We start from the raw sequence: 26866 nt of genomic DNA, 5'->3' as shown, positions 1-26866 counted from the left end.
AGTCACTTCTGTTCAGGAATAACAAAATGAACGAGAGACAAAATGAATTTATTTTGTTTTCCACTCGATGTGCAGTTGCGTTTTAGGAAAAAGATGGAGACCATCCATTTGGTTTTAGTATTTTAGCTGTTAAGCGTTTTGCTGAGTCCATTTTGCGTGTATCTGGAAGTGGAAAAGACAAAGAGAAAAGAGCTTTCCAATAGCTAGAATGGTTTGGGCCTAAAAAGAAGACAAGAGGTAAGGATGCCGAATATCACAAAAGACGTTATTTGATGATTAACTGTACTTAGTGGTTATCTGACATTTTGAGTGAATGTTAATTTAAAATTCTGCAGAAAATTTCAATGGTTTCATTGCTAGCTACCCGCTAGCCTAGCCTCAAAACGCTACTAGCAGATTTGGCTAGCTAACATTATGCTAAAGCAAAGATGCAGGTAGGTCCTGTAGGTAGCGCGTTAGCCTCTCGCTAAATGGTTAGACCTTGTAGCTACTTTTGGATTGTGATGACGGCTAACATTGAATGCTGAAATGATGGTTACGTTAAATGTTACTTTTATTCGTGCGGTCGCTTTCCGTTCTCCGAAAATCAAGACAAACATCGTAGTGATAGTGATCATGTTTTCGTTCATGTAATGTTAGCTAACAGGTCATGACGTCTAATGTTTGTGTTTTCTCTGTTTAGACGCCAAAGTTCGCTAACTATTACTAATTTCTGTTATCGACAAGGAGATGATTATTTGATATTAACGTTAAGTGCAAATGATGAACAGAAGCTGCTCACAGTTTGTTTATCATGCAAATAACTGTTAACCAATTCAGCTCCGTGAATTAAACTCTAGATGAACTCTTAAAGCTGGACAATTCAAATACGAGCAACAGATATTAACTTGCTTGCAGTTTATCTACCGTAAAAAGCACAATTTAACTAATCCTAGGCCCATAACAGTCACCAGGCTTTCCTCACAGTGACTAGCAAAAACTTTTGGTTTGTTGTCCTGTAGCCATCGCACGTCGTATCCTACATTTATTATATCAGATCGCTCTCAGTGCCACTCCTAGTTGGCCTAAGTCAAAATCCTAATGAATGAAAATGACTACTGCGTTGAAAGGCAACGGAATAGCTTATGTGTCTAGCTTTGGTCTAGTAAAAGGACAGCTGATATGCTTTTCTAGGAAGCCATTTTACGTGCCACAGTTGGGGGAAGGGCCAATACATCATAAGTCCAGAGTAACTCTCAACACTTAAGAATATCATTGAATACATGTGTATATATATCTAGAAGGATTTACTTGGCACATAAAGACAAGGATAGATCAATTAACTTGTTTGTCTTGTTTGACACATCATGGTGGGGGAGGCCTAAGGTCATGAACTCATTTATGGCAGGTAGCTGTGAACTGACACAACATCCATGGTCAGGTGGCAGATGGTGGTTTAGGCTATTTGAATTGTGGGTGCAGTTGTTTATGAAGTGTACTGTGTGTTTTATTGTCATGTAGACGTACAGGAGTGATGATATTGCCATCATGTTTAATTAAGACTGAGAAAACATCGGCCTACTCTTATAGACGGTCACATTAGCCTCAGTATTTACCAGATTAAGGCATAAGATATTGCCAAGTAAATTTTTTTTTTGAATACACTAATGGATATAAACTCAGTCTGAGTAAGGCTTTAAAACATGTCAAGTATTCCAACCTGCATAATTAAAGCGCATGTAAACAGCTTAACCTACTCCCACATTTAGCAGTAAAAAGAGTAGCATAAACCAAACTTGTGTATCATGATGGCGATATGTCAGGAACTTTATTTGAAACACTGGAAGGAAACTGATGTTGATGTGGTGACAGCTGTTTCAGGGATTGATAAGGCTATGACCTAAAATCAATATCATATCAACTTAAACATTTGATCATATTTACCTTGATATTGAATGTTAAAAGAGAAGTTTCAGATACATGTTATTTTAAATGGTTAAAGCAATAGCTCTTCATGTTGCACACTGCCTTTTTTTTTAATTAAGTGATTTAATGTTGAACAGTGAAACAAGGTAGAAGCATGTGACTGCAAGATGACTGGGTGCTGGCACAGAAGCACCTATGGAAATCTTAAGCTGACATATGAGACATGAGCAAAATTAGGCGACTCCAAATGTTAAATTGTGGGAATATTAACAGTTTTTTAAAGCAACCAAAGTGAAGAACCTAATTGAAATGCTGTTTTATTGTTCATAAGAAAAGGCCATATTCAAACTAAGACAGTCTATGTATATGTGGTCAGTATGTGATGGCAGATAAAGGTCTATTCTGTCTTCTTGTGCTCCCTGTGACGCAGCTCACTGTGAAATCCTCTCCACTTCCTGTTTAGGTTTTGCTCCGAGGCTTTAGTATTAACCGTTTCCTCTGTAGCCAAGCAAAGGGCACATGCTCTGTTGAGATGTTATGGTGACTTGTTTGTCCGTTCCAGACAGAGGAGTGGGTGCATGTTTTCTTTGTCCTTCACACATCTATTGTACATTGCGCAAGTAGTACAGTGTGGTTTTGCAGGCTGGATATTTTGAAAATGAGAAATACCTAGTTTCAGGCTGTTCAACAACAACAGGGTTGTACGACTGCCCTATCAGAACTGAGTGGTCCTTGTCTGAATAAGCCAAATGCTTTACCTTTATCCTGTTTTATCACATTCAGCTTCATCTCCCCTTGATGATATGAAATTAATTTAATAAGTGAAGTCAAAAAAAGAATCATAGAAACCTGGGTTGTTTATTGTACACATGCTACTGCATTGTTGCAGTTATACTCTTTTCTTTAACCCATGGTAAGAGCTAATTATGTCTTCAGCTAAGGCCTGCAAGTTTATAATGAAATCTTATTTCCTTTACAAAGAGAAGCTTGTCGAAAGAAAGTTGTTTGAAGTCTCTTTCAGAGTCTGCCAGTTTAATTAGCCCGAATCTAATCAGACATCAGCAGCTCTTTTTTTATCCCTCAGTACTGTTGCTCACACAGCAGAAAAATATGCTACTCACTGTGTCCTGACCTCATGCATCTGTTCTTCAGCTTTTGTTCCCTTGGATGTGAGTTAAGCTCTCATGTGGGTATATAGTCCATTGGAGGTGAAGCTCATTAAGGCCATTTCATTTCACAGATCTGGCATACATCCGTGCTGTGAGATACTGCTCTATAATATATTGGTCTGTAAATTATAACATCACTCATAGTCTACTGCAGCAGTAATACTTACGATTAACAGCAATGAAGTTTATTGGCATAACATTTTTTTTTTTTTACAACAGGGTAAGTGCTTTGCAGCCAATAACAAATGGATCAGCTACATAAATGGTAAATATCCCAGATAGTGAGATGGATCCAGAAGAGTAAAATGAAAAATAAAACAAGTATTGATATTTGTAATACACAGATAAAACATTTGTAATTCAAAAAAATAATATTGCTAACTTCAGCTTCTTATACAGAGTACTCACAGGAACCTGCATTGTAAAGACTGGGTTAGGGGTTATTTATGAATCAAAACAATTAAAATTTTCATCAACTTGTCTCTTCATTCAAGTTCATGTTGGCCACAGCATGTATCAAAGCATCTGCTCTGGTGAGTGCGAGAGTTTATTTAGAGGTTCAGAGTAGTAAGCTATAGGTTAGCGTGTTTCTATTTTGAGGCAGGCAGGCAGATATACCGTGTCAAATTTATCCCAAGCTGCTCTCTGAGTAATAAGATTGTGACTGATGCATAGAAAACTATCACAGAATAAAGGAATTCCTATGACTCCTCAATGGGGTTGAGGTAATTTTTTACTTTTCTTGTTACTGCATGTTGGTGTTGTTTAAGTTGCATGATGCCTTCAGTTTTAATTGCTTAGGTATGTTTCAAATGGGCTATAGTAGTTTCTAGAGGGTAAAATTACCCATTAATTCATGTTTTGGGTGAGTGATGAACTATCAAGTGGATTATTTCATATAGGTAAGCGTTAATGCTTTAGGCTAAAAGGTCTGATATAATGAAGTTTAGGGTTGATCTGTATGACCAAGCCAAGACGGGTTTCACAATTTCTAATAAGATGCATATATATGAAATCTTTATTTAAACAGTTGCCTTGGGCCATTAAGACATCGCTCACACATTCACAAAATGGCTGCTACTGCTCCCACGACTACTGATGTTACTAAACAAATGGCCAAACAAAAATAACACAAATACTTTTGTGACAATTTTGTGAAAGATCAGTATATATATTCCTATTAAATAATCACCGACATCCCTAGTCAGTCTGTTTTTTATTAAGAATTCAGCATCTTTTGTTCCATACATCTGCTTGTAAGGCTTGTTTTACTCAAGTCTGTATGATTTCCCTGTTCAGTGTATGGATTTTAACAGAACATTGGTAAACATTGTCGCAGTTTTAGACTGATTGGAGATATCCAGGATTATAAAAGCCCAGTTAATCTAAGTGTACTGAACTTTCTTGAACATGCCGGGTTTAAACTATAGTTGCATCATACATGACTAATATGTTGAATCAATATTGACTCAAAGCCTAGGGCGTAACTGTAAATTGTTAAAATCTTACCATAGTTCAGATACGGGTGAAGCGGGTCAGGCAAAAAACGACAAGTTTGGTGTGCACATTGAAGAGCTTGAATGACGCAGGTTCTTTGGAAACGTTGCCAAGATAATTGAGGGTTGTGTGTCATGTTGCACTAACAATGTGGCAGAAAAAAAGTACCCTAAACCATGTGTTATTTGTGTTGAAGCTGCGACTGAGAGCTTTTTCTTACTTAGCTCATCTGACATTATTTTCATTTCAAAATCCACATGAACCTTCCAGGTGGTTACCGTTTAGGTATGTATGCTATTTACTTTTAATGGAAAAGAGGTGTATCTAAATGCAAAACCCAGTGTAACATCCCTTTGTAGTTCACCTTGTAAATACTTTTGTGTTAGCATAAAAGCTTGCTGCAGAAAGTTTGATTATATGATCTTGGCTTATAGTGCAGTTTTCATAATACATATTTAGATATTAGCCTCAAGGGTTTTCTGTTCATTGAGAACAATACCTCTCACTTCTCATTAAACAGATTTGCTTGATCTCAAATATAAAAACTAAAAAATAAATTGATATGTTGTTACTTTGTTTTTAAATGCGGAACAGTCACAGCACTGGGCCCTGATTGGTAAATGCTACCAGCTCCCTCTGATTCGAATAATGCATGCCTGCTGAGTGGAGGCATTCCAGGCAGTGAGTCAATTCAAATGCTTCAAACCTGCCTGAATGAAAGGATGTAAGCAGTTGTTTGGAGAACATGCCAGTCAAGATTTAGAGTCTTGTCTTTATATGTTAATTGAGGCTAATCTGAATCCACATAGACACATTGAAGGGTTTTTACTAAAGCAGGAACTAAAGAATTCTGAGTACTTAATCCTAATTTTGACATTGCCGTCCTCAAACATTATCAAATAAATTACTTAAAAGGCACATTGAAAATTAGCTTATTCATTATTATTGTGTGAATGAAATAATGTGTCTGCCACCCTGATATAGGAATGTTTTCTTTGCACTTGTACAAGATCTGCTGTTTATTACAATTTGCGTCTCCTTTGGAAAGTTGTTTGACTTTGTAAGAGTGATTTAAAGTTACTACATTTTCAAAAATCATGAATTTTTGGGGCTATTTCTGATAGAGTTCTTGCAGTTTTGACGGCACGTGTCCCTAAACAGCTGCTAATATGTATGTGGCAGGTTTGCAGCATTTGAATGGACACTCCCTCTGGAATGCCTGCTGTCAGCAGGTTTGCTTCAAAAGCAACAGGGGAGGTGGTACTGGCTGCCCATCTGTACACATTACTGAGAACTTTTTGTTCAGATATTTTATAAAATACTCACCATTTGCAACAGATGACAGTTTTGGGGATGTTTTATAAACACAATTGACTAAACATGATGTCGTATTTATTTTTTAACATCAAATATTCACATGAAAATGACTTGGTGTTCCCCAGAGCTGTTAACGCAAAATTGGGACCATTTGTGATCATCATAGTTGGTGCAGAGTGTCAAGACTTTTAGATTTCGTACCAATTAAATAGTACCACACCACTTTTTAGGTACTCAGTTACATTTTCTACTTAAAGAACTTTGTTAATGATTAAACCAACCAAGGGTAGTCTATTTATACAATAAATAAATGGCATATATAATTGATGTGCAGGAAATAGCTGACTACTTCAAGTATGAACTTAAACAGAGAGGAAGAGATTAGAAAAAGACTTGTGTTTTAGATTCAGTATTAAATTGAAAATATTCAGAGCAGTACAGTATTTCCAAAAACATCAGCCCTGATCATAAAGACATGGCGCTCTGCTCAATTCTGTGCAGTCGTGCAGTTTCCATTGACAACTATGTCTAAAGACAATCTACGAATTTAAAAATGTCACAATAAAGTGATTGTGAACTGAGTCAAAGGGAGTTTCCCAAGTTTGGACTTTGTACTTCAGGATTGTTTTTCTGACGCCATCATTGAACAGCACATCATAAAAACTATTAAATGATTATTGATGTTCCCCAAAGTCTTTGAAACAAACAGAGATGTCTGACACTGTAATAATCTTAATTGTTTTCCTTTATTTAGTACTTAATTGCAACAAAATTCCCCAGTGGTTAAATAAGCGTATACCTCTTAATAATTCAAAGCAAGTGCGGGACAGGACACAACTAGAAGACCAAGATATTGAGCAGAAAGCTATGCAGTGAGAAAGATTTAAAAGAAAGTGACAATTTTAGGTAAATTAAATAAAAAAACAACATAAAAAACAAATGTGTAAGTCAATAGAGTTTCAGACATAGTCTAAAAGATGTTTAGCTATAAATCTGAACTTTGGAAAGAGCTGAAGCCAAAGGATGTGTACCAACTCTTTGATGTTGTTTTATAATATTTCAAGGAGCCAGACCCAAGTGTGCTTTAGAGGTGATCAAATCTTAAAATCTACCCTAAATATAACAGGAAATCCACAAAGAGATACCAGAAACGGGAAATGGCATGATGTTGACTGTTTTTGTGCTAGATTAAAAATGCTTGCGACATGTGATGATAACACATTTGTCAGCATATGTCATCATATATAAAGCTGATGAAAACGTCTCCCGTTTGTTACAACCTGCATGCCGGAAACTGTGCGCTGTCTCTTTAACAGGCTGCACGGGTGCTTTGCTCTGTTCTCCCGGCATAGTGGGGGAGGGAGGTTGTTGACGGAAAGATGGGCCCTGATTGGCTGGTCCTCACTGAGGGCAGTGACATCACATGGAGGAGAGGTCCTGTGGTGTAAAATAACATCTCCTTTTATGGGACGAGGTGGACCGTTCCATTCTCGGAGAGAGGTGAGATTTTGTTCCCCTCTCGCTGCTCCCTCAATGCTGTTTTCCTCACTGTAGACGTTCTCCCCAATTGATCTGTAAATTATTATAGCTGTCTTAGACCAAGCTTATTTATTTGTTTAGTGTTAATCCTGTTCTTTTAAACCACACCTTTTGTTTTACTTATCTTCATTTTCAGTTGGAAGGTAGTAGTTGTACTAAACACTTAGTGTTTAAAAATCATTTTAAGACTCCTCGACTCTACTGTCTCTCTACTTTGATTTAATACAAGGTGTAATTGGTCAGCTTAGTTTTTTTAGACGTATAGACGTAGTACCGTGTTTCGGCAGTCTTAACAAATGCCTCATCGCTATGCTTTGTTGTCATGCCTCCTTTAGATAATTCATATGCTTAATTTACTGCTATTAGAAAATTCCTCTGCTCCTTGTTGGGCAAGTTTTCCTCATAGCTGAATATTAAGGGTGTTTTCACACCTGCACTTTTTAGTCCGGTTACATTGTTTTGTTTTCCTCCTGAACACAGTAATCACGGGTGCTGACAACTACACTGAGACCCTTGAGAGGAAGTGGTCTTGGTCAAACTCTGGAGCGCTTCATTTGTGGTGGGAATGTGATCCGACTGCCTGTACTCCTCAAGTTTGATGGCGAGAAAAGACCACTAACATATCACGCTTACTGAACATGTCTTCAGTTAAACATGTTGACGGTTAGCATGTTGTTGTACATGCTCAATTTTTGCTCCCTTGTTCTGCTCAGTCATCTGAAGACAGCACATCTTGTGAAGCAGTATAGTGTTTTCAAATGTTTCCTCAAAGTGCATTCGGCATTCTGCTGGTATAGTTTTGCTTGGTATATTGCCCAGATAATTACCATGGTTATGAGCAAATGCCAACTGTGCCTTTGCTCCATCTTAAATTGCATAGCAATGTTACTCTCGCAGAAATATGCGCTAGTCCAGAACACAGGACCACCTTCCTGTATTTACACATCTAACCAGTAAGCGGAGTGAACGTTCGTAGTTTTGTAGCATTTTGGTTCATTTGGATTTGTCTCTGTGTGAAAATAAGTGATGATTCAGACCAGAGCAGAAAAAAAAACTAAGTGTGAAAACGCCCTAGAATTGGCCCACAGCGCTGTGAGCATATAAGACAAGAGGCACCACCAAGACTGTCTTGTGGACGGTCCTGCTAAATCTCTTTCATCCCATCTTTCTGTTCACATTCACATTCAACATCTACACACCTCACACACTCACCCTTATACTTAAACACCCCACAGCCTCAAACAAACACAACACAAACACAAACAGAAACAAAAGCTGCAGCTCCTCTAGACTTCACCTGGCATGTGACCACCCCCGCTGTTTGCCGACGTGGTATCTCCCGAGAGCGAGCAGTCACCTCCCCTCCCGAAGTCAGATTTGTCACCACTCCAAGGAAATACTGTACCTTTTCGAGTCGAGTAAAGAAACTGTAGTTACACTCTTCCAGTGGGACGCCCACAGTTACAGTTAGGGGAAAAAAGTCCAGGTTGTCTTCACTGAAGGAGGTTGGCGTAGAAACTTAGGCTGACAATTCATGAGGAGAATACTTCTGAATCCCTGGGAGATCCTCTGAACCCTCCTCCCTCCCTCCTTCCAATGTTTCAGTGGTTGGGGCCATGGCCTCTCAGTCAGGGTAAGAAATGCACAGCTAGTGTGCTGCTTTACTTATTTCTTTTGGTGTCTGGGAAGAATAAAGCACTTTTACTTCATTTTCATTATGTTGTTCAAGCCATGCTAGAGTGTTTTTGGACAGCCTTACATAATGTGCCACAGAAGCCCAGTCCTATATCCATTGTGCTCAGATGGCCATCAGTTTTTCACCTTTATTTAAAAAAATTGTGTGAAAGACGGGGCCTGGCTCTTATGTTGTGAGTTAGAAAGAGACAGATGAGCTGATTAATTTTAGGTACAGAGTGGCCTGCCTTTTCAACTCTGCAGACTTTGACCTTTTCAGCCTGGCACTCTGTTGAATGATTACAATAAACATAGCGGTCCACTACACTTTAATAATAATAAATGTCATTTTAACTCATGTTGTGTAAGAAGGGTTTTGCTTAGGCATGCTTTCTCCTTGTTTTGAAACATCTGCATTGCCTATCTTACTATATTGGCAACTAATCTGCTCCGTAGGGCTTGGGCTTTGGATGCAGGCTTAGGCCAAAAAGTCAAACGAAGGCTCATTTATGACCAGTGAACAGTTGTTCTTCAAATGAATAAAATAGAAATAAAGGTTTGTTTCCCAAACTGTGCTGATTATAAGGATAAGGCACTAGTGTATGGTTTTCCAGAAGGCCACATGTAAAAAGCAGCTAAGTTTGTGGTTATAGAATCGTCTTATTTGCACAGCCCACAATCTTACTGCCCTCAGAAAGAAATAATCAATATGCTCAACTGGGCTCACTGTCACTGGTAAAGGAAATCCCCCAATACTTAGAAAAGTAGATGTTCAACTGGAAAGTAAGTTGGAAATGTTGTGTAGCATCTAGCGTTAGCTGATTCTGGGGCATTATGACTGTGACTGGGGACATCCCTTCCACCATGCTGGAGTAGTTACTGTCATGTTAGACAGTATTTTCGTGCAGTGATTCTCTGTATCCCTACTGTTGCCTGTGATGCTAAGCCACACTTGCACACAGTAGCTTCCGTCCACCGTCTTGTAAACAGTACACATGTGTGTTGACACGTCGAAAGCCAACGATGTAGACACAGTGCAGTTGGTCCAAAGTTAGTCAGAAATCAGTATGTTGAAATGGGAAGTGTTTCTTTAATCCCCATATTTCATTCATATTATATCTCATATCTTGTTTATCTTCCAAGTCGTACCATTTCTTGCATTGGGTCAAACAGAGAACTCTTTATTTTGTGACTTTACTCGTAATTAACGGGAAAATTATTTCCTTCATTAGTTCCTAAGTTTTTATTATTCACTTAAAGGCTTTGTTGAACTGGGTTTTGGTGTGCTTCCCTATATAACCTAGTTTGATTTTTGAGGTTGATCTAAGGCCAACTTAAAAACAGATTGAGCTCCAGATTGATATATATTCACACTCGCATCATGTCACCCACACATGTTTTTCACATTCAATCTTTCATTGGGATACTTTGTGTACTTACTTATTTATTCAAAAGCCCACTTTTATTTATTTTTTCCACGAAGAGGACTTGAGTGATGTTTGACTAAGATAGATTCCTTGAGAGAGACAGAAGAACATGTCAGTGAAATTATTCTGATATTGCAAAGGCGTAAAAGTAAAACAGACTGTTGGATGGTGTGGACCTAAATACTAGCATTTATGCTCCAGTATCATTGAAACCAATAACAGACGATTGAGCCTCCTGTCTGATGGTTTTCTTTAGTGCTGTGCTACAGTAGGGTGTAACCCCCTGTTCAAATAATAAAAAGCAACGGATCAGGTCAATTAGTTGGGCAGAATGGACATGAGCAGTGTTTACAAAGGATTTTGTGCCTGGGGCATTTGATCATTTAGCTTTGTGCTAACAGTGGCCTATTCACACATTCAGCCCCTCTTCAAAACTGATATCAACAGGCTCATTTACATGTAAAAGTAGTACCTGCGTTCTAAATGCACCCTTGGTACATAATCATTTCTGTTTGATTATTTGTCTAACCAGTGGAGATGGTGGATCCTGTATTTCGAGGGCATGAAACAAACTGGCTTTTTCTTAAACCGCAGACAACATTTATAGCATGAAACACCTTCAAGTGATAGTTGGTGCTTGTCAGCTGGGTGATAAAGTAGGCAAAATAACTAACATCAAGTGGAATTTATGGGAATGTGGATGGAGTAAATTTTCCGCTCTGTTAGCTGTAGTAGACGCTTGTTGACTATACAAAGGTGATCAGTGGTCAGTTCATTTGTAGCAAGTTTGGTATTCAGTGTTTTTACTCTCAACAGTGTTTGTTGTGTTAGGTTTTGACAATGTGTAGTCTAAGCTTTGTTCGTAGCTGTGCTGTAAGTCCAGAGATGATAACAGTCGGGTGTTGATGGATGTTTGGATGATGCATAGCCTAAACAATGTTTTCTTCTCGTCTTTACACCTCTGCTGATAAAACAGGTGTCAATAGTGTGTGTCAAACAGCTCACAGTGGTTATGGCCTTGGTCGCTTGAGCCTGAGCTTCGGGGTAATGTTGTCTAGCTATAGTGTGTAAATCACGTTGCCTGAATGATGAGTCATAGTTGGGTGTTGTTGATGATGTAAAACAGGCAGAGAGGTTGGTTGGGAAATTACTATGTAGACTTGCTGATAAGCTTACAGATAACATGTCAGAAGTTGTTTTAAAAAACTTTTTTCACTCAAGTTTTAGTCTACAACATTACTCTGTGATTGATAGTCATGATCAGTTTTAAGAGCAGTGTGAATTATTTCCAGGAAACTCTCAGTCTCAAATATGTAGCCTAGTTCGTCAACCTTTCACTTCTTGTTTGACTTCCCTGTGTGTTGTGTTTTTTCCCGTTCTGAAATCAGTTTCCCATCTGCTTCTTTTCATCTTCTCACTCATACATAGTAAAGATTGAAAACACTCTTGTGTGTTGTGTTTATAATCTAGGAGGAGGCCGGGTGGTTGCTGCATAATCACACTCTGTCAACAGCCTTAAAATCATTGTCATCACTGGCAGAGCCTGAAGCTGTCGACTTAAACCGGGAGGCGATGTGCCAGGCTGATCATTTGTTTCTAGCTTAAAAGCTCGGTAGTTGCTTTCTGATAACCGAGGTGCATAACAGACAGAAGTCACACTTTGTCAGGCTAGCTCTTCCTAATGAACACACACTTCTCTGTCCAGACACCCTTATTTTATTATTCAAAGTGGGATCCAGCAGAACCTTTTTAAGTGAGGTTTTACCATTTGTTAAACACTCATTAACAGACTTGTGTTTTATCCTCTGGCAGTGAACATAGTTTTATTACATATTTATGCATTCGGTGGTGTTTGTCTCTCTGATATGAATCCATACATCCACTTACAAGGTCTGTGTCCTCAAATTGCTCTCTACTTTGATGTTTGCACTGGGTACATTATGCTCAGAAGGACAGTAAGCGCAGTGAGGTGTGTTTAGCTGACCGTTATGGAGTCTGTGGCTTCAAGCTACAGTTTTATAGCAGTAGGTTATTATTTAATCCTCATAGCAGTCTGTTTTACCGTCATGCTATTCCTGAGAAGACTTCCATATTCTTTTCATGTGGTTGTAGTGATTTCCAGTATGCTTTTACAGTCTCCTCCAAAAAACATAAACTTTTCTATTTGAATATTGTTTTTGGTGAGCTAACAAACATACAGATTGTAGTAAATAAACTTCACTGTATGACAACATTGAAAATTAGTAGTTTCAGCTCAAATTGACATCTGACCATCTGTACAAGGAGATTATTTGCAGTAGAAGTAGGCTACTGCACGTTGTCTAGACTAGCCTAAGCCTATTAGGGGCTACTTTCTCTGCAGGTCATCTCTGTGCTCCCCTCTGTTTATGATGTGTGGGGTTTTGTTAATGATGGTCCAATTTGTGGTTTACCAAAAAACTGTGACTCAAAGTACAGAGTAGATGATGGCAGCCTGACTGTATGATCTGTTGAGAATATGAGTGGCCACTGTTGATTAGTTATGTTACGTCACTGTTGACCAAGAGTAAGTTTTGAGGAAAATTCTTACTGACCCGACAGGTGCTTCTTTCATCAACGTCTCGCTTTCATAATACTCCTTCTTTTATAGCCATCCTTGGAAAGCCACAAGATAAGTCTTTTTATTGTCTCACCTCAGCGTGTGTTTATGTTGACTTTTTGTTGTTCTGTTTGTGTTATTAGCAACATGAACCGTGAGGACCGGAATGTGCTCCGAATGAAAGAAAGAGAAAGGAGAAATCAAGAAATCCAGCAGGGAGGAGGAGGAGAGGCCTTTCCAGCGAATTCCCCTCTCTTTCCTGAACCCTACAAAGTGGTAAATTTGTTTACCTCACATTCAGTTTTGACATGTAATTCATTAGTCCATTCAGAGGAATTTGTAATAGTGACAGGAAGTGAGAACTGCACATACTACCAGGAGCCTTCATGTCAATACAGTTCTGTCATCACATATTCTTTTGCCTGTTGTGTTAAACTGCTAAGAGGAATGTTTAGCTTCAGGCTCCTATGGCAAAGACAGAAACAACATTTATTTTGCCTTCTTTCTGTGTGTGCGCACGCTTTATGTAATATTTGTTTGACTTCTCTGGAAAAAAAACTTTTAGTTGTAATTTGATTGGTTTTTCTGTATTTGATTTAGGCTTGAGAATACATTTTGTTCCTGCCTTTATTAATGAAAAAGGAGGAACTGTGTGTTTTATGTTTTGTCACAATGACCTTCCAGATCCTGCAGTCTTGGGTTTGTTTACAGTTTGTGTGATGAAAGCTAAATAGAGCAAGATATGCTTTAATACCCATGCAGGAGCTGTTTTATGTGACATGTCTGAGCAAGCTCTACCGACCATGACGGCCCTTCTTTTAGTCAAGATGATGTAATCAAGATGTAATTTGCTGATCTTTGTGCAACACAGTATGTGGTTACGTTAATCATAGGTATTAAAAACGATTTCAGATACTTATCCAAACATTTAGATTAAACAATGGTTAGCTGTCAGATGGATAGTTATTGACTAACTCTGCTCAAAATGCAAAAGCGTCGGTTGAATTGACATCACCTATAGTGTATTATTGTTACTATTCCTCCTGTGCTCACAGACACACATAGATGTAGGCCAGCCAGCTCCCAGCTCCCGCCCGGTCAGTGTAATTGCAAAGAGGATTTGAGTTCTCTGTACTGGTCTAATCTTTGGCACTAACCAGATTTGAGCAGAGGTAAGTGGCTCCTCTTCTTAGCTAGAGCTAGCCATCAAAGAGGCAGCGAGGAATGTGTCCTGACAGGTTGGGAATAGAAAGGGGACCAGAGGTGAGTGATGAGTGCAGGCCCGTGTGTTTTGGACCACAACAAAGTGAAAGCTGACTTTGAAGAAAGATAAGTCCTTGACCTTTTGCGCAGGAAATAATTTCATTGTGCTTATTTGTCCTTCTGTCTTCAGAAACATGTATAACTGCTTTTCAGAAAAGTGGGGTGGCACGCTGTGTTATAGTACAAAAACATGGAAAAAGCCAACTGTTTAAGTCACTGACTATTCTACACTTTGTATCTCCTGTCTCCTGCTTGTCTGAGGCTTACTAAGCGTCAGTTTGACTTTTTTCTCCCCCCTCTGTCATGCTCCACTCAGTGGAAGTGTACTGTGTTCTGCATTAAAGGCCATGTGTGCACGCAGCTGCAGCTGTGGCCTCCCAGATGTAGACCAGCAAAGCAGTAACATTTTTATGGTGCAGAGTTCGTGCACTTGTAACTCAGCTACACAGAATGATTATTTGTTGAAAATTAGAGACTCACAATCTCTCTTTTCTGGGGGTAATACAAGAATAAACTGCTGTTGATATATTTGGTGATGCGGTACTTGCACTGTATATACATGCGTATTTTTGTAAATCAAGGATCCCTTGAATGTAATTATTAGTAGGCCTTTTTAACCAAATTGTGCCAAGATCTAACTAGTCTCAGAAACTAGGCACAGAACCTCACCAAATCAGAAATCCATTAAGCACATTTGTTTTTGCATTTTGATTGCATCTTAACAACCACAAAGATTTGGCAAATCGGACAGTGAACAGATTTAAAACTGATGGCGTAGTTTGTCATTTTTGCATGAGAAAAGATAGCAGAGGAAAATTTGGGGGGAGATGGCAATCACTGTTTTGTTCTTCGTGATTTACTGCGATGTTTGAAGTGATGTTGGAAAGGATAGTCCCTGGCTAGCTGGAAAGTACAGCCTCAGGACGGGGGGAAGGAACCAAAACTTGAACAGGGTTCCTCTGGTCAACGTGGAGGTAAAGTTATTAAACAAGTTTCTGAGAAGGTTTCTGCAGATGAAAAGGACTGTATCGAAAATTAAATATTAATTATATTAATTATTGACAGTACAATACAACTTGTCAGACCATTTTTATTCTGCCAACACACTTTGCATATAGTGTTGCAATCAATGTCTCTGTAAACAATGAGTTGGCTGAACAAACAGTGTAATGATTCAGCTGGGTTTTTTTTTTATTGACCTCAAGCTCTGTATTTTTCATTGATTTAAGCCAACGTATGTGCCAGTCTCAGTATGTGTGATAAGCCATAATATCAGCCTTTTGAAATACTTGTATTAGGTACTTTTAAGTAGAGTATTTCTGTTCCACTGGAGGTCTAATACAATCATAATAAAGGACATCATTTATGCTCTTATTACAAAGTGAAACCAACCCCCCCATTAGAAAATTCTTCACCAACTACACACGTGTGAGCCAGGCTGTGCTAGCAGGAGGTATTGGAGTGCATGTTATGACCAAGCTAGTTACATTTCCTGCTGCAGATAACGGCTTGTGTTTCCTCACCCTCTGTGTGAATCTGTCAAACAAAATAGAGGTCTGAGGCTGCGTGTGAAACTGGATATTCTGTACGGACTTCTGTCACGGGCTGATTGCAAGCATGTCGGCTGGAATCCGTGGCCTCAAAGTGATTGATTAACCTCTGTGTTGGAACTGTGGGTAAACTCTTATCTGTGTACGCAGATGGGTGTGGACTGTTCTGGGCCCAGTTTGAACAAGCTAACTGTGCAATTGGCTCATTCAATCGATTTATTTTCTCAATGCTCAGTCACTTATTTTAAATGCAAAACTGGTGACACATGGGACTAGGACATAATTTGTTTCTGTCTTTTGTCAGATGGAAGTCTGCATTTCAGTTATGCTCATTTTGCATATTTTAGTAATTTTAAGTTTTTCTTAATAGGAGTGATACATTTTTTCTCCATTCTCAATGTTTTGATGGAAAGCAATTAACCCGAGTGTTGAACTTGTGCCCATAATGACTGTTTTCTCTGCCCCCTCTTCTCTCCTCTCTGCTTTCCCTCTGTTCATTTCTCGCTCATATAATTTCTTCTCAATGACTTGTCTGTCTCTTCTTTCTCTGTGGCTCTCTTTTTTTTATTTTTTCATCATCATCACACTGTCCTCTGCCCCACCTCCTCTTCCCCCATTCTCTGCTTCTCTCTTCAGTCCAGCAAGGAAGATAAACTGTCCAGCCGTATTCAGAGCATGCTGGGCAATTACGACGAGATGAAAGAGCCGATTGGTGACACACTTCCAAAGCTTGGCGGTAAACCTTCTAACAGCTCGTCTTCCTCTGAGGAGAAATCGGGCCCACCTTTGTTTGGCGGGGACCAGCGCGGTGTCGGTAGCGGTGGCAGCAGCCAGAGCACGAAGTGGACTCCTGTTGGCTCCGCAGCAGGTGGATCTTCATCCGGGTCCCAGAAACGCTCAGGACTCCAGGGTGGGCACAGCAGCCAGAGGGGCAGCGGAGGCAGTAGCGGCAGTAGCAGTAGCCAAAGACACGGAGGGGAGGTGCGGGAAAAGAAATCTAGTAAACACAGTGGAGGGTCAGAGCACTCAAAGTCACACACATCGAGTCCGGCCAAGGGCTCTCTGAGTTCCTCTAGCAGCAACAGCCACTTGCGGAGCTCCTTGTCTGCTGAGCAGCATCACAGTAAGGAGCGCTACCGCTCCAAGTCCCCACGAGACAGAGAGGCCAACTGGGACTCGCCCTCACGAGTTCACACCTCCTTCCCCGGTGGACAGCACTCTAGTCAGGCTTTTCCCCCATCTCTCATGTCCAAGCCCGGCTCCATGCTGCAGAAGCCCACAGCGTATGTGCGGCCTATGGACGGCCAGGAAACGGCAGAACCCAAGAGCTCACAAGCAGAAAGCTACAGTGGACAGTCACACAGCAGCACCATGGGAGAGATGAAGTCCAACAGCAAGGCCTCACTTTCCAAACTCAAGATCCCCTCACAGCCTGTAGAGGTGAGGCTCGTTGACAGACTTTCTATTTTTCATTTATTCTTACCTCTGCAGCTTATGTAGACTACTCACACAAAGGGCGTACCATGTGTTTATGTGTCACTTAAGATATAAATCTATAATAGTGGACGTTGCGTGTAGAATGTATAGACATAGAATGGCAGAGCAGTGTTTGTGTGTTCACATATATTCATAATGATGTAATAACTGGAATAAATTACTCCACAGCATGTTACACTTGGTCTGACTGAACTCGTAGGTCTCTTAAAATGCCTATAGAATGACTCACGCTACTCAAAATGGCCGCCGCCGCCGCTCACCTGCTGCAATGACATCATGTTGTTTATGAACATGTGCTAAACTTGATGTTTCTGTCTTTAGGGATCCGGTGACGCCAACTGTGTCGATGAGATTCTGAAGGTAATTTTATTTTGCTAAGACCTCCCTCTCTCAGGCCAACAGTTCATCATGAGTATTCACAGAAAAGCTTTATGCCTCCAGTCGATGAAAGAGCATTTCGCATTACTCACACCTTACAACTAACTTGCGCATGTTTTCCTTGTGTCTGTGTTTTTTCTTTCTTTCTGACAGGAAATGACTCAGTCGTGGCCCCCACCGCTGACAGCCATCCACACCCCCTGCAAAACGGAGCCCTCCAAATTTCCATTCCCCACCAAGGTCAGCATTTCACCAGTCGCTGTGTTTACTGTTTCATTAATTAATTAATGAGGCTTAATTATTTGTTTATTACTTTTGTACGGCGCAAACAGACCTTACATAACACATGCAACCCATCCAGAGAAACCTTGTTTTATAGCTGTCTTATTGGAACTATAAAGTGATGGGACGTACTATTGATAGATATTTAATCTGATGGGAGGTTCAAGTACTTCTCAGTCAGTTCTGGTGTTTATTTCACTTAGTGCTTGCATGTAAAAAAGGATGAAAAGACAAACCGGTTCATGAAAATAATTCAGAATTTGCCTTTTTTTTTTACCTCAGGACTCTCACCCTTTTCCGAGTGGACATAGTGAGTATCACACACATTTACAATTCAAACCTGAACACACTCGTTACAAAAGAATTGTGTATATATTTATTAGATATTGTTCATGAGTCGTCTTTGTGTGTTTTTAGAGCGAGGCAGTTCATCCAAGAGCTCCAGCAGTCACCAGCCCAAAGCTTGCGATGACCAGCCCACGTAAGTGCTCCATCCTTTCCTCTCTTTGTCCTTTCTCATCTTGTGCCCATGTTTGTAGTTTTTGCAGTATTGATTCAAACAACAGAGAGCAGGATACTGAAACAAGTATTTATGAGTTAAGAATCCTAAAGTAACCAGACATGCATAGATGGCCTCAGTTATGTAGAGCCAGCAATCCCAAACCGCAGCAATTACACTGCTGTAATAAAGATTCAATTCTGTTTCATTCCTCTATCTCAGTATGCTGGAAGATGACCTGAAGCTAAGCAGCAGCGAGGACAGTGATGGAGAACAAGACTCCGCCAAGAATGCATCAAGGAACACATCAGCAAGGTAAAACACAAAGAATAGTGAATTTACATTTGTGAAATTTGAATACCAAGTTCTTGTTGTGACTGTGTGAGGGAGATGTTGATTCAAGCTAGTTTCGAGGCGATGGTGGTTTTGTATAGGCTTGTCTTTTATTCAAAGGTTTGTTTTATTATGTTCCTTATCTTCAAAGGCATGGTGCACAAGTTAGGTAACTTTTTTCTTATTTCATTTTGTATCTTATATTATGTTCCATCATGGATGGTGCAATCCAACAGCACCACAAACGACAGCCTCAGACATAGAAATGTAAATGTAAATATCACCTCAGTGGCACAGTCTTTAAAGTCAATTCAGGGCAACTGTGCAGAGTAGTGTGGGATTTCGGGGGAGGGGGGGTAACATCAACCTTTGGACACATTATGTCCACACCTTTCCCAAGGCCAATAGTGGGAGTTAGCAGTGACAAAGACTGCAGAGTGAGGCAAATTCTGGAAAAACGCATATATAAAAGTCTTGGTGTCCATGTCCCAGAGATTATCAGCTTATTGAACACTTCAAAACTTCATATCGAGTAACTGAATGTGTGTACCGGAAATTGTTGTTGTATGCATCCTTCAATGTGTAAAACATGAAAGTGTATTATACATTTTTTGCACACAGTATAATTCTGTTTGCTTCTCCTCTGTAACAGCAATAACAGTGAAGGAGCGGAGCAATCGAGGGATGACTCGAGCAGCCACAGCGGTTCAGAGAGCAGCTCGGGCTCCGACAGCGAGAGCGAAAGCAGCACGACAGACAGCGAAGCCAATGAGCATCCACGGCCCGCCTCTCCTGAAGTAATGACTGAACCGTAACTTTGTACAAAGCTGTAGTGCTACTTAGTGATGATTTGTTATGTTACCAACCATTATTTTCAATCACAGTTCCTAACTCTTTCCATGCTTATTTGGGGTTGGGATAGTTGCAAGACATTGTTTTTATGTTTAACTAGGTTTTATACACCTAATTTCCGCTCACTCAGATAATTTCTTACATCTGTGTGTTCTTCAGCCTGAACAACCGATGGCTAACAAGTGGCAGCTGGACAACTGGTTCAAGAAGGCCAAGCAGTTCTCACCAGCCTCTCCAGTGGACAATAATGTTCCAACCAAGTGCAAGAAAGAGGGCAGAGATAACGGCTCAGGACGTGGCTATGGTAGCCAGGGAGGGGGGTCAAAAGACTCAACAGCACCCACCCCAAGCAGGGACCTACGGGCAGCGCAAAAGGGTGCAGAAGGCGGCCGTGGCCGGCAAAAATCCCCCGCCCAGAGCGAGGGTGGCACGAATCCGCGAAGGAGTGTGGGTAAAAAACAGCCTAAGAAGTCTGAGAAGCCTCCAGTGGTGGAGGAACCCAAGGGAGGTCTGCGAGTGGAGAGTGAGCCGGCTCCAGAGATACCTCCGCATCGGCCCAAAGCTGCTACTAAGGGTTCCCGCAAACCAAGCATCAAAAAGGAGCCTAAATCCTCTCCGAGGCCCACTGCACCAGCCGTCACGACCACTGCAGATAAACGCAAGGCCAAGGCACCCACCAAGACTTCCCAGAAGTCTCGCGAGTTTGTCGATACAGACTCTTCATCGTCAGACTCTGAGGGGAACGACAGCATCCCGTCCTCGTCGCAGACACCCAAGTACACAGAGAGCATCAGGACACCCGTGTGTGTGTTTTCTCCAATGGAAGAGAAAGAGCTGCTGTCTCCCCTCAGTGACCCAGAGGAGCGCTACCCTGCGAGGCAGCCTCAGCAGCAGGTTTTACTAGTGAAGATAGGTGAGTCGAAACTGCTCAAAGGGAAACAAGTCTAATACAATTTCTCACTGTATTCTGTGCACCTGTTTTACACTTGACTAGCTGGAGTGCACACTCCTGCAGCTTTTCTTTACTTTGGACCAAATTAAACCCTACCCTTCCCTTTCCTTCCCACTTCCTATAGATCTCAGCTTGCTGTCAAGGATCCCAGGGCGGCCCTACAAGGAGCCTGTAGAGATAAAAGTGGAGAGGGACGACTCTCTAGACAGGGACAGCAAAGACTTCAGCAAGCAGACCACTGAGAAGAGCTCTAGTAAAGCCAAGAGGAAACACAAGGTATGGGATTGACAGAGCAAGTTCCTGTTTGTGTTCTCTGCTGATTTTTTCTTTTCTTTTCTTGACATTTATTTCTCGCTTTAAGAGTGCTCCTTTCACATAAACATCAGATAGATTTTTAGGATTATTTATACACTCACCCCCCCCCCCCAAAAAAAAGCTGTTTGAATGTTTTCAGTATGATCTTGCACCCTGAATGACGATTTATTTGGAGCTTTTTTTATAATTACTCTCATCTGGGAAGTTATGATCATTTCACTTTAGTTAGACTTCCAACAGGATACCGTATCTCTTAAAATAACCTCCCAAACAGATTTCCATGAAAGCAAGAAAATGCCTTTGAGCCAAGGAACAATTGATTCAATTTTGGTGGAGCTCCAGATCTGAAAATTCTGCCATTAGGTGATTGTGCAATTTTTTTCTTAATCATAGCTGTGAAACTACCAGAGAAAGTGACATCTTAGGGTGTAACAGCGATTTGGAAAACCATAAAGCATTGGCAGAAGGTTGTACTGAGTTCAAGTGCTTGGCTGCAACTTTCTTTGTCTTCAAATCACTTCCTACGGAGGCATGTACACACACCAATAAATCCTCTGATGTGTCTTTTGCTTTTAATTTTCCATGATCTTTTTTATCTTTAGAACGACGAAGAAGGCACCAAGCCAGAGAGCAAGCGATGCAAGCTGGAGGAGAAGTCCCTATCTCATCATAAAAACAGCAGTAAAGAGTGTGTATTCTTCCTTTTCCTCCTGTTTATTATTCACGGTAAAGCCTCTGCACACCAGGAACACTTGGCACAGTTGGTGTGACAGTAGTACTTCATTTCTTTACAGGCAAAATTAAGCTGGCAAGATGTCTTTTTCTGTATTCTTACAATTCACAAAATAAACCCTATAAACTCTTAGCATCATAAAATCAATCCGTCACCTGTTAACCTTTATTCTAATCTCTGTTGAGTTGTTAGTTTTGAATTACCTGGAATGTTAATATTTAATCTTTTAGTGTTAATATGTTGTGATGTTGAGTACAATATTGCTGCAAAACGGCTCCATTAAAAAAAAACAAAAAAACATGTATTACAATGACGATTCATATCCCACCAGGTCTAAGAGGTCTTCGGAGAAGAAAGAGGAGCCAGTCCCCTCTCCTTCCATGTCGGGTCTTCAGCGGACGCCCAAGGCAGAGCATCCGAGTCGGAAGAGGACAGTCAGTCAGTCCTCCACCTCTTTGTCCAGCGGAACAGGAAGTGGAAAGGAGGGAAGCCACAGCACCAAGGGCAACTCCACCTCCAAACACCGAAAAGGAGAGGACAAGGGACGCAGCACACGTGATGGCAAGGTGGGTGCAAGTAACCTTACCGCCAGGCGTTTGCGGTCTGTGTGTGTGTGTATACCTGGCAAGTACTGTGGATACTGGGAAGCGCGAGTACAGTCTCCCATCATGTTTGCAGTGTTTCCCCACGGGGAACTTAAATAACGAAGGAAGCATGCCAAAAAAAGGAGGGAAGTGGTGTAGAACATGGTTTTTGGTTTTGATGTATGTGTATGACTGTGCAGAACATTAGGGCATGCATATTTTTAAATATAATTCAAGTCACAAATGAGTCAAATATTTACACTGTGTGTGTTTATAACCAGCTGCTAATCACTAAATTATTTAGGTCTATATATTGTATATGCCCAATATCCATTTCTACCTCCAGACTCCCTCAGTCTAACCTTTTTCTCCATTTTATCCGCCACTTCAAACACCAGGCCCCTTTTTCCTGAAACTTTATTCCCTCTCGCTTGCTGTCTCTGCAGGAGAAATCCTCAAAGGGCTGTGATAACCAGCTGGCTGTGCCTCCGCTCTCCACGGACGGCTCCAAGTCTCAGAGATCCAAGCTGGTGTTTGAGGACAGGTAAGAGGAGCTCTTTCCACTGTGGATAACCCCTCAGCAGGATATGCAGAAAGAACTGCTGTGGGGATCTAGGGTTGCCTTTGATGCATAAAGCTGTAGGAGGTTGGGGAGGTCATGAATAGATGTGCCTGCATGCAGGAGAGATGACGTAAATTTCCATTTTAAAAGGCTCTCTGTTGGGAGTCTCTGTCGTTTCTTTACCTCAGCATGAAAAGGACACAGTCTTGCTTCTTATTTTTGTGTCTTTTATTTCAGGGTTTGATTTAATGGAAGAAAAAGGATTTTAGATAATGTTTTTATGTGCACTTCTGTGCTTAGTGGAAGTGTAAACTGAGCCATGCCACAGTGTTGTAAAATTGTTTCTGAGCCAAATTTTTAAATTGGTTCAGAGATGTAATCACATTTGTTTGACCTGTTTAATACTTTTGTTTCAGGGTCCATTCAGCAGATCACTACTTACAAGAGGCCAAGAAACTTAAACACAATGCTGATGCACTGGTAAGGGCCTAATGATTATTTACATGTGTAAATGATATGTCACAGTGTCATGCAAAGCAGTGAGACAAGAGTAAAACATCATCCTGGTGAGATTTTGCATGCAGCTTAATGCTAGATATTGGCATACAGTTTAAGTATTTTAACACATTTCCTTGATTGGTGAAATGTATGATTGTTTAGTATTTATTGTATTTACTGGGGAAGTTACCTCAGACTCAATTTTTTGAGCATGATGTCCAAAAAAAACCCAAAACATAATTTATTGAAAAGAGAGTTTATGCAATCCACACCAAGTCGTATACAAACATGTCGGCTGTGTAACATGGCCATGTCAAAACCATGTCAAATTAAAAGATTAGACTGGTTCGTGCTCACTAACTCGCAATGCATCGCCATCAGTGGTTTTATTTTTGCTCTGCCCCTGTTCCTTCTTTTGAAGTTGGATCGTTTCGAGAAGGCCGTTTACTACCTGGACGCTGTGGTGTCTTTCATTGAATGTGGTAATGCGCTGGAGAAGAGCGCCCAAGAGGCCAAGTCTCCCTTCCCCATGTATGCGGAAACGGTGGAGCTTATCAAGTAAGGACAAACATGAATATGTTCATCATTGTCACAGAATTGCAATTTAAAGGGGAAGTCCACCAGTTTTACAGATCAGTCTGTTTCCAGGTCTTAGGGAGTACTTCTGTATAAAGCCTTTTTGATGTAAGGGGTGTTACTTGAGACAGCATCAGTTGGGGCTGAAGACTACAAGTTTGAAAATGAAAAACAATCTGGGGGTGTAGAGTTAGAAAGAGGGCTGAGGCTTGAGGCTACATTAGCCGCTACTAGCATAACACATCCAAATCTCTGAATGAACTGTTTCTATAATGATACATAATCGGTTGTCCTAGAAACTACATATCTGCTCTCTATTTTCAGATACACTATGAAGTTAAAAAGCTACATGGCCCCAGATGCTACTTCAGCAGACAAGAGGCTAGCTGTGCTTTGGTGAGTACGCTGACTGACATCTGGTGATTGGTTTCCATCTCATGTTCAAGAGTTGTTGCCCCGTCCTTAGCCTCAAAATACTCAAAATACTGGCTGTTTGATTAAAGAGTTGTGTATTTACACATATCTCTGGCCATTGCTGTATTCTTGCCAAGTTTTACATCAATATTAACCTATTTCTCTTTCCAGCCTACGATGCCAGTCTCTCCTCTACCTGCGGTTATTCAAGCTGAGGAAAGACAGTGCACTAAAATACTCCAAAACACTCACCGAACACTTAAAGGTACTTTTTATTTCCTAGATGCTGATATCAAGTTTTACTCAGCAAACCTTCAAAACCAAAGGAACACAATATAAATTCCATGTATGAACTCCCTTTGCCCCTGTGAATGTTTAACCTGCTTCCTGTCTGTGTACATAATGTTCTTCCCCTTGTCTTGTTTGACAGAATTCTCTGAGTAACACCCAGGCTCCCTCTCCTGGAATGGGGAAGTAAGTCACGTCCTCCTTTTCTTAAAAGTAATTGTAATGGAGGCATCTGTGTTTCCTACGCAAGTGTTGAATGTTGAGAAAAGTATGGCAAATTAGTTTAATGCTGCTAAGTTTTTACAGTTTGAAGCTGTTGATTCATACTGCTATCAATGATGACTTTTTGGATAGCTTTATTGTCATGCGGTCAAAGGTGTTTTGTTTGATTTCTAAAAATAACTTACCATTTACCAAACTGTGTCTAAACCAGTACCAGCACTCTCATGACCCTGTCTGCTTGTTTCTGTTTCCTAACGCAGCAAGGCAGCGGGTATGCCCTCTCCAGTGTCTCCCAAACTGTCACCCGGCACGGCCGGTGGCTACTCGTCAGTCAGCAGCAGCAGCAGCGCCAGCTCGTCTGTGACCATACCTCAGCGTATCCACCAGATGGCTGCCAGCTACGTCCAGGTCACCTCCAACTTCCTGTACGCCACCGAGGTCTGGGACCAGGCTGAGCAACTATCCAAGGAGCAGAAAGGTAAACAACTTCAAAAACTAGGTGTGTTACTTTACTTTTTATTATTGTTATTTAGATAGTTAGGTAGTCCCTCTAACCTGTATTATTATTATTTTAGCCTTTCAAGCCATAGCTAAAGCAATGTATAACACCCTCTAAGGTCATTTAATGTTATAGGACCATCATTTGCTTTTTATTACTTAAGAATTAGATTTTTTAGCCTTTGTTGCACTGTTCCATATTTGTGCAGGCTAATGTGAATAGACGGGAAGTTGCCTAAAATTCTGGTACTTTTAGTTTGATTGAGTCGTCTGGCCATTTAATCAAGACTCTAGTTGAGTGTCTTCCTTTGTCACTTCTCTACTGTACACTATTTAATAAAGTAAAGCTTCAAAGCTTTATTTCTAGCCTGCACTGAACAGATTATTAAATTGTTTCTAATAACTACTCATAAGCAGTTCTAGCGAGGGCTGAAACAATTGGTTGATTGACAAGAAATTGACAACAATTATGATATTTATCAAACAGAAATACAAAAATAATATAATAATATGTGCTGGTTTCAGCTTCTTAAATGTGAGAATTTGCTGTTTTACTATCATGATGTAAATTGAATTTCTTTGGGTTTTGGAATGTTGGTTGGTCACAAGCAATTTTAGACTCTGGGAAATAGTTTTTTTTTTACTATTTTCTGACACTTTATAGACTAAACAGTTCATTGATTCAGATTAAATGATGATGGAAATAATTGTAGTTCTGCAAACTTCCCGCAGATGCATTGTCGTCTTGTGAAAGCAGAGAATGACCTTGAACCTGCCTTGAGTCACCGGCCTTTTAAACTAATACTTCCGCCTCTCGCTGTGTCTTTCTTTTCCCAGAGTTCTTCTTGGAGTTGGACAAGGTGATGGGTCCTCTGATCTTCAACACCAGCAGCATGACAGAACTGGTGCGTTACACGCGGCAGGGCCTCCACTGGCTGCGCCTGGACGCAAAGCTTATTCCCTAGCGAGGACTCGCTCCCTGCACGCTGCTTCCACACACACACCTCAGCCTCTTGTGTTCAGCAACATGTGCTCAAAGACGCATAAGCATGTCCTCACAGACAAACACACAAATACAATTATGTACTGGATGCACACACACACAGTCCACCTCTGGTCCTCCATGTACACACACACACACACACACACACACACACACACACACACGTGATGAACTTCTCAGACATATCTCCAACACTGTGTCCATTTCCTACACCAGCTTGCCAAAAACACTGAGCAATTTAGAGCATCTCACACCGTCGACGGCACCACACAGGGAGAAGCATCGGAACCGCAGCACAGGAACAAAAAGAGCTTATCGCCACGCTTCATATATCGGCATTCTTACAAAAACTTTGGAGGCCATGTTTTTATCTATTCGGCATGGAAGCGCTGGGTGAATTATTTGTTGTGAATACGCTTAAAAATGGGGTTTGGTTTTTAGGCTACTTTGGCTTTTAACTT

The 26866-nt window shown here is 40.6% G+C and overlaps 1 protein-coding gene across 1 annotated transcript; it reads left to right on the top strand.

The window, feature by feature from the left end:
• The first annotated feature begins 212 nt into the window (after positions 1–212).
• On the top strand, positions 213–26530 carry aff4 (AF4/FMR2 family, member 4). Its single transcript, XM_070917197.1, has 22 exons — positions 213–237; positions 13250–13382; positions 16556–17359; positions 17521–17526; positions 17738–17776; positions 17948–18034; positions 18359–18386; positions 18494–18557; positions 18798–18890; positions 19561–19705; positions 19920–20673; positions 20837–20988; positions 21630–21715; positions 22092–22326; positions 22791–22888; positions 23323–23386; positions 23826–23962; positions 24305–24376; positions 24566–24659; positions 24825–24868; positions 25165–25382; positions 26240–26530. Exons 2-22 carry the CDS (start codon positions 13254–13256, stop codon positions 26365–26367), a joined length of 3477 nt encoding a protein of 1158 aa, XP_070773298.1. The 5' UTR covers positions 213–237; positions 13250–13253; the 3' UTR covers positions 26368–26530.
• The last annotated feature ends 336 nt before the right edge of the window (positions 26531–26866 follow it).

Source organism: Enoplosus armatus, chromosome 13 (assembly GCF_043641665.1).
Source record: "Enoplosus armatus isolate fEnoArm2 chromosome 13, fEnoArm2.hap1, whole genome shotgun sequence".
NCBI lineage: Eukaryota > Metazoa > Chordata > Actinopteri > Centrarchiformes > Enoplosidae > Enoplosus > Enoplosus armatus.
The sequence above is the reverse complement of the archived record's forward strand: the minus strand, read 5'-3'. Positions and strand labels throughout refer to the sequence as shown.

Excerpts from the sequence above, each read along its gene's own strand:
- aff4 (XM_070917197.1), top strand. The coding sequence starts at position 13,254 with ATGAACCGTGAGGACCGGAATGTGCTCCGAATGAAAGAAAGAGAAAGG. Across the intron at positions 13,383-16,555 it reads TTCCTGAACCCTACAAAGTG|TCCAGCAAGGAAGATAAACT; the intron begins GTAAATTTGTTT and ends TTCTCTCTTCAG. Across the intron at positions 25,383-26,239 it reads ACTATCCAAGGAGCAGAAAG|AGTTCTTCTTGGAGTTGGAC; the intron begins GTAAACAACTTC and ends TTCTTTTCCCAG.